This window comes from Phaethon aethereus (assembly GCF_964289735.1).
Source record: "Phaethon aethereus genome assembly, chromosome: 16".
In the NCBI taxonomy this organism is placed as follows: domain Eukaryota; kingdom Metazoa; phylum Chordata; class Aves; order Phaethontiformes; family Phaethontidae; genus Phaethon; species Phaethon aethereus.
This window is the reverse complement of record NC_138592.1, coordinates 1,376,573-1,391,412: the sequence shown is the minus strand read 5'-3', so window position 1 is coordinate 1,391,412 and position 14,840 is coordinate 1,376,573. Positions and strand designations below refer to the sequence as shown.

At 51.1% G+C, this 14,840-nt stretch overlaps 2 protein-coding genes across 2 annotated transcripts; both read left to right on the top strand.

Moving 5' to 3' along the window:
* Positions 1 to 89: 89 nt before the first annotated feature.
* Positions 90 to 2,102, top strand: LOC309410694 (tyrosine-protein phosphatase non-receptor type substrate 1-like; the record flags this gene model as incomplete). Its single annotated transcript, XM_082007139.1, has 5 exons — positions 90 to 156; positions 428 to 820; positions 1,077 to 1,391; positions 1,526 to 1,876; positions 1,971 to 2,102. The coding sequence occupies 5 exons, from the start codon at positions 90 to 92 to the stop codon at positions 2,072 to 2,074; spliced, it is 1,230 nt and encodes a 409-aa protein (XP_081863265.1). The 3' UTR covers positions 2,075 to 2,102.
* A 607-nt stretch (positions 2,103 to 2,709) lies between these two features.
* On the top strand, positions 2,710 to 10,325 carry NSFL1C (NSFL1 cofactor; the record flags this gene model as incomplete). The annotated part of the gene is made up of 9 exons (XM_082007018.1): positions 2,710 to 2,811; positions 3,637 to 3,734; positions 4,657 to 4,731; positions 5,893 to 6,058; positions 6,414 to 6,506; positions 7,131 to 7,240; positions 7,695 to 7,832; positions 8,353 to 8,517; positions 9,579 to 10,325. 9 exons carry the CDS (start codon positions 2,710 to 2,712, stop codon positions 9,739 to 9,741), a joined length of 1,110 nt encoding a protein of 369 aa, XP_081863144.1. The 3' UTR covers positions 9,742 to 10,325.
* Between the last annotated feature and the right edge of the window lie 4,515 nt (positions 10,326 to 14,840).

Genomic DNA, 14,840 nt, shown 5'->3' with positions numbered 1-14,840 from the left:
CCTTCCCCTTTCCCAAGAGAGAGCCCAGCGCCCCGCCGGGCTGAGCCGAGCTGAGCCGAGCCGTTGGGGAGCACAACGTGGGAATCACCATGGCTCCGGCAACATGGGTGCTGCCTCTCACCTGCCTGGTGCCACTCCTGCTCTGGAGAGCTCTGGGTGAGTGGGGGCCGCTGGCAGGGTGATCCTCCCCTGTGCCCGCAGGTACCTGGGGCTCTTCTCTCACTGTCCCCCTTCCAGCTTGCTTTTATCCCCAGAAAAGTTTATTTCATTACAGCACGTCCCGGGAGCCTTGTGCCTTCCCCATCCTGCAGTCCCCAGCAGTGCCGGCTGCCCCAGGGGACAAGGGACGAGGATGTCTCTCTGTCCCCTGCTTTGAGCTTGGGGCTGGGGGTCTGGTGATGCCCTGTGCTACATCCTGGCTCTGGAGCCCCTCGTCAGCCCCAAACCCTCCTGTCGCTGTGTCCAGGTGCGGGTGCCCAGGCGGGCCGGACCTTCGAGCTGCAGCAGCCCCAGGACAAGGTGTCGGTGGCGGCGGGGGAGACGCTCACCCTGACCTGCACCACGTCTGGAGACGGACCCCCTGGTGCCGTGAAGTGGCTGAAGGGCTGGGGCAGTGGGAGCGAGACCATTTATGACCTGACGGGCTCCTTCCCCCGCGTGACGCGGGCCGTGGCCGAGTCCAACGCGGACTTCAGCATCCACATCAGGGATGTCCAACCCGAGGATGCCGGCACCTATTACTGCGTGAAGTTCCGCAAATCGCTGAGCGGTGCTGATGAGGTGTTTCGGCGTGGAAATGGCACGGAGGTGTCCGTACATGGTGAGTGGGGCTTCCGGAGCAGCGCCCGGTGGGAACCAGCCCTGCCGGGCGCAGCCGCTGGCACAGCCCAGCCCGGTGGGCTCTGCTCAGGGCGAGCAGGGATGGGGAAGGGGCTTGGGTGCTGGCCCCAGGAGAGGGTCCCATGGGCCATGCCCGAGCGCCTCCATGCCCCCGCGGGAGACCCCACTCCCTGCAGCCTCGGGGCCGGGCAGGGGTGGCGGAGCCCGGTCTGACAGCCCCACGCTTCTCCCCACAGCCAGACCCACCCACCCGGTTGTGTCCGGGCCCGACCACAGAGCGGGGCCAGGGCAATCGGTGCCTTTCACCTGCACGGCTGGAGGGTTCTTCCCCAAAGGCATCAGCGTGAAATGGCTCAAGGACAAAGCCCCGATCTCAGCTCAGCAGCCGCAGATCACCCCTGGGCGGATGAAATCCTCCTACAACATGTCCAGCACCGTGATGATGACGCTGCAGGAGGCGGACGTCCGCTCGCAGCTCGCCTGCGAGGTGCAGCACCCCACGCTGACGGCCCCGCTGAGGGGGACGTACCGGCTCAGCAAAGCCCTGCGAGGTGAGGACTGGGGGCGGACTGGCGTTCGGGGCGACCAGCTCCTGTGGGGCTGGGGGTCCCAGGGCGGGGACAGGGCACCCTGTGGGCAGCCGAGCCGGGGGACGCCAGGCACCAGGAGCTGCTTCTCTTCCCAGTTTCCCCCCGTGTCCGTGTGGTCGCTGGTGTGCCAAGCCCCATCGAGGTGAACAAGACCATGAACTTCACCTGCCACGTGGAGGGCTTTTACCCGAGAGACGTGGCCGTCACCTGGCTGGAGAATAGGATGGAGATAAAGGTGGAGAACAACTCCCGGCCGGTGGAGACCCCCCAGGGCTTGTTCAAGCTGAGGAGTCTGGTGGAGGTTCAAGCAACGGAGGAGAAGAACGGGTCCGTGTTCGCCTGCCAAGTGGTGCACGATGCCCAGGACCCCGTCAGCGGGATGGCCACCCTGCGGGTCGCTGCCCCGGCCGGCGGGGGACTGAGCGACTCGTCCCAGGCAGATAACGGTGCGTGAGAGCTGCTGGGTCCCCATGGCAGCAGGGCGCTGTGGGATGCCTGTCCTCAAGGCCTGGCCGCTCATGTCCCCTGTCCCCACTGCAGGTGTGAACCTCCTGTCCAGCCCCGGCTTGTGGCTTGGCATCCTGCTGGAGAAGGGGCTCCTTGGTGCCCTCCTCATCTTCCTCTTCAAGCGCAGGAGGGCATGAGGAAGGAAACTCTGGGGCCACTGCCCGCTCAGTCTTGCCCCCCGGTTCCTCAGGTCGCGGTGCCGGGAATGGGTCCCCAGGCTGAACCGCCACCAGCTTTGTCGTGTGTAGCGGGAAATAAAGGGACCGGGACAGGCTGTCCTGGGCTGTTCCGCGCCGCCGGTCCCAGGCATCCGGCCCTGCCCACAGCCCGCGCACTCACCCTCGCCCGGGGCGCGGGGCCCTGACCCCCGCTGCAGGCCCCGTCCCCACGCACAACCGGACGCGCTCCCGCTGCGCCGGTGTAGGCGCGGCTCCGGGCACACACGGCCCCGCCAGCGGCGGCAGCAAGACGGATCACGCGGCGGGGTGTGCCGGCGGGCTCGGGGGTGGCCCGGTGCTCGGCGCTGTACACCCGGGGCTCGGCGCTGCACGTCCGCGGCTCGGCGCCGCACGCCCGCGGCTCGGCACCGCACGGCCGGGGCTCGGTGCGGCGCATCGCACCGCCGTGCCGCCAGGGGCCGCTGTCCAGGGGCAGGATGGTGCGCGTCACTCGGTGGTGTTTCCGCCCGGGAGCGTTTGGCGGGGCACACGGGTCGAGGAGGGGCGGGGCTGGCGCGGGGCCCGGAGGAGTTTGGGTGCTGCACCGCGGCAAGATGGCGGACAGGGAGGAGGCGCTGAGGGAGTTCGTGGCCGTGACCGGCGTCGAGGAGGAGCGAGCGCGCTTCTTTCTGGAGTCCGCCGGCTGGGACCTCCAGGTAGCCCCGCCGCTGCCCCGCTCCTTTTCGCCCTCATTGAGGGGGGCTCGGCGGCGGGGGCGCGGCCGAGGCCAGCGCCGGGCGGGGGCTGCGGCCCTGGAGGCCGTCGCGGTGATGGGAAGCTCTGGGCCGGGAACTCGGTCTCCTGCGGGCTCAGGCCTCGCCCGGCGGCCGCTCCCGAGTCGACGGGCTGTGACGGTCGGGTTCAGCCGGCGCCCCGGGTCCGGGGGCTGGTTGGTACTGAAGCCCGTGCAGGTTCTCTCGTTAACTTGAACTAGCTAATTTCTAGTGCGGGGCGCAGAACCGGGGGGTTCTGGATGTTGCCGGGTTTGCGAAGGTTTTCCTTGAATGCTTGTGAGGTGATTAGTGCTCTGCTGTCTATACTGCCAGCAGTAGTCCCAGCACCCCCAAATTAAGGGGGAGATCGGCCACCACTCCCATCTCCCACCCCCCTCAAACGATCTGGCTGTGTTAAGGTCCAGGTCTACTCATGCATGGCACAAAAGCAGCTGTTTGAGAAGAGTAATTTTAGCATAACCCCTGTAGAAATATTGCAGAAGAAGGGCCTCTGGTTGGGGAAGTTGTTCTGATACATCTGTAGTGGTGAGTGCCCTACCATAACAAAGCCAAACCTTAAAAGCTGGCAAAGCCTTGTCTTTGCTAAGACCTCCAAAGGGGAAAATTACATGAAGTATCTTCAGTGTTGATGTGCCTTAAAAGGCCTGACATGACTGAAGCGTCGTCTGTGTTATTTGTGTGTGTTTCCTCCATTGTTCTGGACTGTTTGCTCACATCCTGAAAAGCTCTTGTGGCGTTCCTTTCCAGATTGCGCTTGCCAGTTTCTACGAGGACGGAGGTGATGAGGACATTCTGACTCTTCCCCAGCCAGCGCCCAGCTCTATATCCAGAGCCACTGCAGCCAGGTGAGAAGGGAGCTTCAGCTCGAACCAATCTGTTCATTAGCAGCTTCTAAACCTGACAGTGAAAACTATGTAAAACCATAAGCTCTGTCTAAAGCATTGATGTATGTTAGTTTTCAGGAGAAACAGCTCTGCGTTTTGATCTGTTTCACCTCATATGGTGCTCCAGAAATTGTGAAAACATCAGCATTTATACATCGCAAATGCAGATGTTATTGCACAACTAATCCAAAGATCAGTTAGGACAACTTGCCTCATTGCTCGGGAAAAACTTGATTTGTCTTTTGAAGTTAGAAGACAACTGTTTGACAATGCTTTCATTTGAGCAGATTGTATCTCCCCAGGAAACATATTTTGTAATTTTGTGTGACACCTAATCTGATCAAGTTGAGCATTCTACAAAAATAAGTTAATTTCTCGTTACCAAATCCCTGTGCAGTAGGGAAATACTATCCAGTTTTAAAGAGAAGGAGTTATTGACTATATCTTGGAGGAGAAGTGCTCTCAGTTCAGACTTTGGTGAATAAAGTCCATATTGCAGAAGAATGGGGGGGCTGGACTGTCCTGGGGCCTGGAAGAGAAACCTGTGCTTGTGGAGGTTCGGAAGTGGCTCTTTGAAAGAGGCAACAAAATCCAGTACGCAAGCAAGGAAGGTGACTAAAGGGTCTCTGCTTTTGCTGTTTCGGCAGCCACTGCCTGAGCCTCCCCCAATGCACCCACTCCTGTTTTCTGTCGCTGTAGTTGGCAGAGAGGTCCAAGAGCTTGTTTCACCACTCAGTTACACCAGTGCTGACCTGTCATTTCGTAGAGTAATGAATCAGACCCTAAAAGTAGAGCAGAGTCAATCTAACTGCTGTGTTCAGGAGCTTTTGTTTATGTGGTTGAAATGTGTCATGCGGCTGACGTACTTCTCTGACTTCTGCAGTGACCATAGAGTAACATCGTTTAGAGACCTTGTTCACGCGCAGGAAGACGATGATGAAGAGGAGGAGGGGCAGCGGTGAGTTTTCAGTTAAACACTTAAAACCTGTGTGTTTATCCCTGCCCTTTTGTGATGGCTTACCACTTGTGTACAATTTTTTTTTAAAAAAGCAGATTTAAGTTGATACGAAATTCCTGTAGTGAAGTCTCAGGTTTGACATGGAAAGGTTGGTCAGTGGAAGGGCTGTGCGCAAGCACATGCTCAGCATGGATGTATAAATACTAATTTTCATTGCTGAATTGTGCTGTTGAGAGAAAGCCTGAAGGTAGGATGTGGAAGCCCTTGGCTAAGAATAGAAAAAAAAAACCCCAGATAATCGGGTGTTTTTTTCACTTGGGGTTTTGGGTGTGAGTTTTTTGGTTAGGGTTTGTGGTTTGTTTTTTTTTTTCTCCCTGAAGTGCTGCTTAAGGGTAATGTAATGGAGTGTGGCGGTGGAAAGAAAAATGTAGGTCCCTTTTCCAATGGGAAATAGAGAAAGTCATCTACAGTGTCAGCTGTAAGTAGTTAAATACCCTTAGAGTTAAGAGCTGAGGTAAATTGAATGGAACTGATGTATCATAAGGTGGCTCAACCTAGGTAGACTGCGTGGTCGTCTTCTGCAACTTGATGTAAGCTTGCTCTGTATGCGTTACAAGCCATCTGGAAGCTAATAAACCCAGTCTTCCAGAAGTGCTTAATTGCACTTCACTGACTGTGCATTCATTGCTTCCAGTTCAGATCCGTCCTGTGTGTGGTGATCTTTCAGGGTGGCGTGAATGTGTGCCTTCCCTCAAAATACCAGTTAGATGTTGCCCATCTTCTTGCATCTGGCAGGTCACAGACTGGCTGGAAGTCTTGTCCAGCTTGGTAATATAGCTGATACTAGCATTTGAAACTGAGCCTTGTCAGTCTGGACTGCTTCTCTTGCTAGGTCTCAGAGAGTTATTATCACTTTATTGCTATTGATCAATGGTTAATTGTACAGTAACTGACCTAAAAAGAAAGTCTCTGCAATACAGGAACTTGGCTACAGTAGGAGATACACAGGTAGTAGCTAATATTTGTAGATCCAAGCTGTTTCATTAAGCTGCAGAAATATGAACAAGTGAATCCTGATATAAAACTGCTGGCTCCCATCACATGTGTTTCCCGGAGAGGCAGTGGTCCAGTCTTACCCAGAAGCTGTGTGCTTTCCGTTAGGTTTTATGCCGGTGGCTCAGAGAGAAGTGGACAGCAGATCGTTGGTCCTCCGAGGAAGAAGAGTCCCAATGAGCTGGTGGAGGATCTGTTCAAAGGAGCAAAGGAGCATGGTGCAGTGGCAGTTGATCGGACGACCAAGAGCGGTGGCGAGACTAGCAAGCCAAAAGTGAGGAGTGATGAGTTTTTCTTCCTTCTGTTCCCTGTTTCAGTTGTCATCTGTGTTTGGCTGCCACCGTGACAGCTGTTTGGTACTGTGGAGTCCTGGAATTATCTTAAAAGGACAGCTAAGTCTGGACTCCTTTTAGTGCGCCTCATTCGTGTGTGACAGTGGCAAGAAAAAACACTTTCTTGTGCCATATTTATTAACTTGTTTAAGCTGGTCACTGTGCCTGCAGGACAACAGATGTTGCTAATGCCACGAAGCCTCCCTGTGCATCCATAACAGTGTTGGGGAAAGGGAAACAAGCTGTATTAGGTTTGTCTCATTCTGTAACCTCTTTGCCTGCCCCTCTCTCTTGCAGCCTTTTGCAGGGGGAGGGTATCGCCTTGGGGCTACGCCAGAGGAGGAGTCTGCTTATGTGGCAGGAGAGAGGAGGCAGAACTCTGCTCAGGATGTGAGTATCTTTCTGTTGCGTTTTGTAGCTGTCACCCGAGGGATTTCTCTGCTATAGCTGCACAGCTTGCGAGCCCAGAGAGTTATAAAGCTTGATAGACATTCAAGAGGACCGAAGTATGGTAAATCTTGCTTCTCATGGGATTTCTGGTTAGAAAATCATAGATTCTTGGGTCTTGGGTAAGCAGTTTTCTGATGAACTTTTAACTAAGAATCTGAGTGTTCCTTAGAAGTGCGGATTGTGAAAAATAGTGTGCAGAGAGCACTGGGTGATTAACTTTTCTTTATCCATTGAAGAGATGTAGAGCTAACAGCATCAATGCAAGATTGTGCTTGGTTTGTGAGCAAATACCCATCTAGGCCTTTGTGGGAGCTTGGTTGCACACTCTTGGCTCTTCAACCATATTTATCAAAGGGGTCTGTGATGCTACCTTCTTAGAACTGATGCATGACTGTTACATAGCCAGTGCTTTTGGGTTTTTCCCTCAGCCCAGAGGAACCTGGCAGGAATGTTTTCTGCACTTTGAAATTCCTCTGCCAGTCAGGAACTTTTCACTTTGTGTCCAGTTATTGTTTTTACTAAGGTGCTTCAGTGAGGCTGATAGCTGTTTGGGGGCTGCTGCAGGTGCACGTTGTACTGAAGCTCTGGAAGAGTGGATTCAGTCTGGACAGTGGAGAACTGAGGAGCTACCAGGATCCGTCCAATGCCCAGTTTCTTGATGATATCCGCAGAGGGTATGTAGCGAGAGGGGAGAGAAAGAATAGCTGTTTTCTGACACACAAGTGTTTGTGGGATTCAGGATGCTGAATCAATGGCACATTTCGCCTGAGATTTCTTATAAGAGCTAGATTCTTAATACAGAAATTGTGGGTGGGCAGACTTGAACATTTACTTCAGATAAACGGGAAGTGGCCTTGGTTCATATGGGGCCTTGAGAGTTCGAAATGAACAGACAGACATTTATATTTGGGCTGAGAATTTCTAATGCATCATGCCACTCCAGGTGAGGGCCAGGGAAAAGTAACCTTTAATTTGTCTCTGTTAGTGGGGAGGTGTGCATCTGCCCTGTTAATTAAGCAGGACCTCACTGCAATTCCTGAAATTCCAGAGGTCTGTGGTTGGCACTTTTTCTCTGCACTTTCCTGACTCGCTTCTTCAGGCAGCTGCCTTAGGACACTCTCTTTGCAGGGAAGTCCCGGCAGAGCTGCGCAGGTTAGCACGGGGCGGACAAGTGAACCTGGATATGGAGGATCACCGTGATGAGGAGTATGTGAAACCTAAAAGTGTCTTCAAAGCTTTTACTGGAGAAGGACAGAAGCTGGGCAGGTGAGAGGATGGCAGCGCTGGTTTGCTATATGTGTGAGACAGTCACTCGAGAGTTTTGCTGGGTTAAATCTTTAAGATTTTTATTAATCTTTCTGAAGAAAAGGCACTCAGTGCCTGCAGTGTATGAGGTGTTCCTCTAAGAGAGGAAATGACGCTTGCTGGCATGTACTGTTCGATGGCTCAGCCTTTCTGCATCAGGAGGTGAATCCCTAGTTGGAACCACCACAGTATGTCACGTAGAAGCCACGTTTCTGAGTTACACTGCCCCTGTTCCTGTGGGGGTGTGAAGGCCCATGATGTGGTGCTACAAAGGGAGATGGTAGAGGTGAAGTTACAGACAAGTTCCTGCTGACTAGCTGACTCCTAAAGTCTCACTTCCAACTTGCATTGGTGTCTCTTCACGAGGAACCCTGGTAGTTGGGCCCAGCAGGCGATAAGCTTGCTGCCTGACTCCTGGCACCCTGCAGGCAGTTGAGTCGTTTGGTTTTTAACAGCTCTCCTTGTATCTCCCTTTTCTCAGCACTGTGCCTCAGGTGATGGGCACCAGCTCGCCAGCCCAGCAGGCAGAGAATGAAGCCAAAGCCAGTTCTGCCATCGCTATTGATGAGTCAGAGCCCATCACCAACATCCAAATCCGGCTTGCTGACGGTGGGCGACTGGTCCAGAAGTTTAACCACAATCACAGGTACAAATGCAACAGCAAACACAAGTTACTAACTGGGAAGGCCTGAATGACATTGCAAACCATGCACAGATGGAGCAGATGTTAAAATACTGGCTAGGCTGCTAAAGGGAGCTCTCGGGATCCTTCTGTATAGGTGAAGAGGAATAAAATTACTGTGGGTTTTTAAGGCAGTCATTAACTGTTGGAAGGATAGGTTTTGCTTTCCAAATGGTCATGGGTTGTAGCCAGTGATACTGCACCTGGGAGCTTCAGTATTATCCGTGGAACATTCCTTAATGCCAGCTATAAAAAACTGAATCTCTTCTAAGGGCTTTAGAAATTGTCAGATATCAGGAACTTGGTTTGGTTGTTCTGACTCTCAGTTCAGACTTTTCTGCTGGGCTGTTCCATGTGCTGAATGGAGCACCAAGGGGTGCTCTTACAGCAGTTTAGTTCCCTTGGGCAAGCAAAGCTGGTTTATATACCCTGCTGCTTCCATAGACTTCCCTCCTGAAGCCCTTCTCACCTACTTGCTCTTGGAGAGCGTGGCCATTTGTTTATACTTGTTCTTCCAGCTTCTATTAAGAGAACCAAGCATGATGCAAAAAGTTACAAAAACCTTCTTCTACGAAAACCTTCTTCCACGATTGGATGCAGGAAATAGATCCAGTGTCGCTGTTGTGGCTGCTCTTGGGGGTTGAGATCATCTAGATTAATCTGTGTGTGATGAGTTCATTTATAGCTGCTAGTGTCAAGCAATTTGTTAATCTCTTCGTCTTGAAGGGTTCAGAAGCCTTCAATTTCAAATGCCCACCTGACAACAGCCATGTTCCAGCTGGGCAATGTAAAAGAACATTTAGCTGAAAGTTAACCTATAAAGCAGCTTGTGTTATTTCACTAAACAGGAGCCTACGGAGGAGAAAGATCAGAATTGTCTGGCTGTGGCCTCTACCATTAGCTGAAAAGAAAGTGCAGCGACTGCAGGGATGCATGCTCTGGAAAGGGTGAATTTAGGCTGTTGCCATGTGCTTTTACAGGTTCAGTAACAGGATCACTCTTGTGTGTTTGATCCCTTTGGACAGGATCCGTGACATCCGGCTCTTCATAGTAGATGCCCGGCCAGCAATGGCTGCCACCAGTTTCGTCCTCATGACCACCTTCCCAAATAAAGAGCTGACTGATGAGAACCAAACCCTGAAGGAAGCCAACCTGCTCAATGCTGTCATTGTTCAGCGGTTAACATAAAGGAACCCACCTCTTGCCACATGCCTGCCTGCAGTGCGCATGTGTCATCTCGTCCTGTGCGTGCACCTGCGCCGTGCAGTACAGTCTCACATCTACTCGTAGCTCTGGGTTCTTAGGTCTTGGTTGGACTTTTTTTCTCTTTAGTTGCATTTCCCATGTTTTTTGTTGGTTTTTTTTTTTTGTGATGATCAGTGGACTTTAAAATAAATAAACGAAACAAATCCGTTTTGAAAGGAGCTGCAGCCTATTGTGCCACAAATTCTCCCACTAGAGTTCAGTTACCTTTGTGGATTGTGTTACTGCACTCTTTAGAGGGGAGGAAGGTAAGGGGGAAGGGAGCTCCCAGGGAGCGGTTTTTCTCCATGCCAATTGACTGCTCCTCACAGTCTCTTTACTCTTCCCTCTCCTCCAGGGACTGCTGCAAAGTACTCCCTTTATTTTCCCACATATCTCCTCCCATACTAGACGAGAATGGGTGATCTGCGTGTCAGGATAATGGTTACACTACTGTAAAAGCATTGTGGGGGGAAGTCTTTGTGAAACAGCTGTTGCTCACTGTGGGGAAAACTCCAACGTATGTGCAGGTGCAAGATTTAACACTCTTCTTGGGCTTTTCCGGAGAGAAAGTCCTGACTTTCCTTCCCTCAGCAGAACTCTTAGGGGTGTTCACTGCAGTACCCACCTGCTCAGACTGCACTTTCTCCAGCAGTCCAGACTGACTGCAGTTTTAATTTGCTGTATTGCATTTCTCCGAGAAACCCTGCTGCTGACTTTTTCTTTCCAAGAAGGCACAAAGCTGAATCAGCTTGAAATGACTGAAAGTAAAAGGCAAACAGAGTCTATATGACTGGAAAGCAAGTTTTATTTTAAGAGACAAATCACTGAGATGATGGAAGCAGCTCAGGTGGAAAAACTCAAGGCGGTAGTACCTTTTGATTTATTTCCTCCCCCCTGCTGAGGACTAACATAGCTGGAGAATTCCAGGTGTTCAGCTTTGGTCTGTTCCGCTGTTTGTGTTTTGGGCTCAGGTCTCCGTATCTATCTTTCCTTTGAACAGAGTCCTGCAGGTGAATTCATGGTGCCTAGACATGGGGGACTGGTAGCGCTGCTGTAGCGTCATGCATACGAGTTGCCATCTAGCCTTGTGCCACGGCACTTTGCCCTGACCCACGGCATGCTTGCTGTCCTAGCCCTAGGCTTCAGAGCAGAACTTGAGCTGTGCTGAGCCGTGGGCCTCCAGACACTGGCTAACTCGGGAGCTGCACCGCACCCAGCGGTATCCCTTTGAGAGAGGCTGGATCACTGCCGTGTGAAGGGTTGGAGCATGTCGTCCACTTCCTGCCTTAGTCACGCCGGAGCCCTGTGGCTGCTGCGCTGTAAGTCCACCCGGCTCAGCACTCTGAAGCTTCCAGGTCCTCACCTTGGTGCCAGCAGAGAACAAGCTCTAGGGACGCGCAAGCTGGGGTGGGCCAGCAGGTTGGACAGGTTCAGCATGAGAAACTCGCTTGGCTGGCTGCATTAGTACAAAACTGCTGGAGTAGATAGCAGACCTTAGCAAGGGCATTTTTACAACAGTTTCTCAACTGAGAGCTGAATTAACTTGCATTTTTCATTACTAAATGGATATATAATGTACGTAACAGCAAATTTGTAAATTATTGTGAAAATTACCATTAAAAGCCCACAAAATAGGAAATAGCGTTTGACCGTTTCTAATAATGGCTACCATCTGTTCTCATATTTTGGACGATGTGTGTGTGGATGTCTACTCTTACTGCTCTGGGTTGCTCTACAAGCAGGCCTCCCAGTGCTGAGCTGTCTTCAGCTAAATGAGATTAAAAAATCTCAGCATCATTTTTAAAGATCTTTTCTGACAGGTGAACTTGAGGTTTGCCTGCCTGTATCACTTGATGTTGCGTATTATGACCACTTAGTCATCTGTGTGAACCAGTACAGGGAGAATTCAGAAAGGGAATTTCCCTCAGAGCTAAATGCAGTCAAACTGCCTTGCAGGAAGGCACTCATTTTAACTGTTCGTCAGAGGAGCTCTTGTATCCTGATCTTCTCCACACGTGCCATTGTGGGGTCCTGGGACAACAACTTCCAGAGTGCTGGCCAGGATGGGCCCCTAGAGCCACAAAGAAAGTTTGTCTAACAGGAGTAAAAATTATTTGTCTCCTGCTTCTGCCTTGGTTAGCTGGTGGCATCAGAGGACTGAGGTGGTGACTAGCTGGCGTCCGTGGTCTTTGGCTGGATGAGCTGGCCACATTGGTTCCCCCAAATTAAGTGAGGGTTGGCAGCTGGACAGCAAGTCATCTATCTGCCAACCTCGAGGGTTTTGTCGCAGAGATTCTGCTCACGGATGGGAATTTTCACATCCAGGTTTCCTCACAGCTCTCTCCTTGCCAGTGGGACGGAAAGATGGGGTTCTGGGCTCGGAGGCGCTCCTCTGCCAGGAAAAGCGAATTTTCCCCCTGAGCCGGAGGGTGGCAGTGGTGCAGAGAAGCTGCTCTCCGCCTTGAAGGCTCCTGCTGAGGAACTCTGCCAGCTCCCTGCTGTCTGCGGGGACCTGCACCCCGTGCTCCTGTGTGTCTTGTGAGCCCCACTGGGACGCCGCTGCCGACTCCTTCTTCTTCTGATTCCTTCCTTGGTTTTTGTTTTTGTAAGTAATGAGCAGTTCTTATCTCCTGGCGAGCGGGATCAGCTCTGCCCTGCCGCCAGGCTATCTGAAGTGTGCCCGAGAGGAGCGGCAAGGCGGTATCGGTAACCAAGATAGGCCTATCTTCTTCCAAAGTTGACAGTAGAGCCTGTAGAACAAACTGGAAGCAACATACTTGCACTCTGCTGTATTACTGTCTCCTCCTGTGAGCTGGCGGAACGTTTCACTATGAAATAAGCTATAGAGCAAAAATGACAGCCAGGCTAATTAACGGGGAAAGGATAATACACCAGAACAGGACGCGGGGCGGTGCAAAGAGATGGCTTGATTTTGTAAAGAGAATCACCTTCCTTGTCACTGATGCGACTCTTTGGTGTTCGACGTGCCCCTGGAGAAGGTAAATCCTCATTTCTGACACCTCTATAGTGGTGTCAGTGAGTTTGTTTGACTTTTTCTCTAGTAAAATCTCCTTCCATTATAATTTCCTTCTCTTTGTTCTAACAGTCATAGGCTGAGATTGGGCTTTTCTAAAACTGACATTTATGCTCACGAAAAAATGTCTTTTTCTCCTTTGCCTGGAGAGTGTTTCACTTTGAAAGTTTTCTTTTTTCTCTGGTTATTCCCTCCACAATGGAGTCTTGCCTGTCTTCCTGGTCTTTCACACACTGGTGTTAAGGCAATGCTCCACATCTCATGTGAAAACTTGCTTCTTTTCAATTTCTGTATGATAAGATACAGCCCAGTTTTATGACTGTGTTATCTGGGCCTGAAGTCTTTCACTGTATCTGAGTGTTTTTCTCCAAGTGCTGTATTTTAACGGTTTTCCCTTCCTCAGACTGGCAATTGTAGGACTTCCTTGGATTTTTTTCCTTTGTACGCAGTTCCTCTTTCTCTGCAACGAGAGTTTCTTTCCTCTTCTTCCTTTTCACATGTCCTTGTTGCTAAGACTTAGTTCCTGTGTTTTCTGATAGCATTTTGCACCATTTCCTGGGAACTTTACCTCTCCTCTGCAATGCTGCTTTTGCCATGGGATGTTTCCTGGTCCATGTTTCTTGCACGGTAAGACATCTGCCTACCTCAGGAAGTTCTGCTATCGCAGTGCCTTTAGTCAAGTAGTTTTTCAGTGATCCTGGTGTAGGAACATCCATTTCTAGGTGTAGCTGTACCTTCAGCTGCCTGTGCCTGTTGGGGTAAAACAATGTTAACAGCACAAAGCAGCTAGTTGGTTGGCTTGTTTTGGCATGAAACTCAGGTAGCTCAGCTAGCAGGTAAATGGAGGCAACGACAAGAGATAGGGAGCAAATCTCAGGAGGCACACATGCAGCTACAAGCAGATGACTGTAAATTTTGGCCTAACTTTTTTTTTCTTGTTGCCTTTGGTTATAATCAGTTATATTTAATTTAGTCTTTGCTCCTCGTTGCTGGACAGCGCTAAATCTTTCCAGAAGGAGAAAGTGACCTTCATGCTATGGCTTCTTCTTGGGTGGGTCTTCAGCTCCCTAGTGTCTTTATTTAGAGGAGTGATTAGAAGGATGTCAGTCTGCTCCTGGGATATTCTTGGGAAGTTCAGTCAGGAGGGTTTTCTTTTGAAAGCAGCACTGCTTTACAGATCCTTTGTTACCAAGAGAAAGGACTTTGAGTCAACATTTCTTCTGACTCTGTAGTTACAGCAGAAAAGTGGCTTGGGGGATTGGTGTCATAGTCACGTAAAACAAGATGCTTATGGGTGTCTTCAAAGTCCCCCACCATGAGGGGAGAACCTGTGATATCTGCATTAATCCTTGGGCAGGAGCTGGTGTCTGTTCAGGAGTTTGCTGTTCTAGGTAAGCCTGTGTGAAGAACTGTTAGACTGTGAAAGCAAAATGGTGCTACCTCTTTACCGCTTCTAAATGGTCTTGTTTCTGGTGGTGAACCAGAATGTTTATAGATGGAGACTGGTAATTTTAAATGACAGATTTAATTAAGCAACAAAGTTGATTTTCTTACCAGGTTGTGGGTATCCACTGGTGCTTGTATGGTAAACACCTGGCATCATCCAGGGAAGGGTGCCTGACAGTCACTCGAGGCAGAGCTGGGAAGCCAGAGCCTGCGGTTCTCAGCCGTGGTGGCTTCCAGGTGTGCTTTCCTGGTGACCCAGCTGCATCCCCCATGAAATAAAGCCTCTATCTCCTCTCGTGCTTCGAGACTCAGACCAGACTTCTCCAAGCTGCATGCTCTGTACGTGTCCTTCAGGCACAGTGGCAATGAACATATGCTTCAGTGCTCTGCCTGGTGTGGAGGGAATCAGCCGTTGTGTACACACGCTGAATCGTGCAGAGCTGGGTCTCCCCTCCTGCAGTCCTTGTTAACGAGGTATGATCACCCTGCCAGCTTTTGTGGTGTCTTTTAGGCAGTTTCACTTTACTTTAGGAGGGGAAAAAAGCCTAAAGGTAGTTGATGT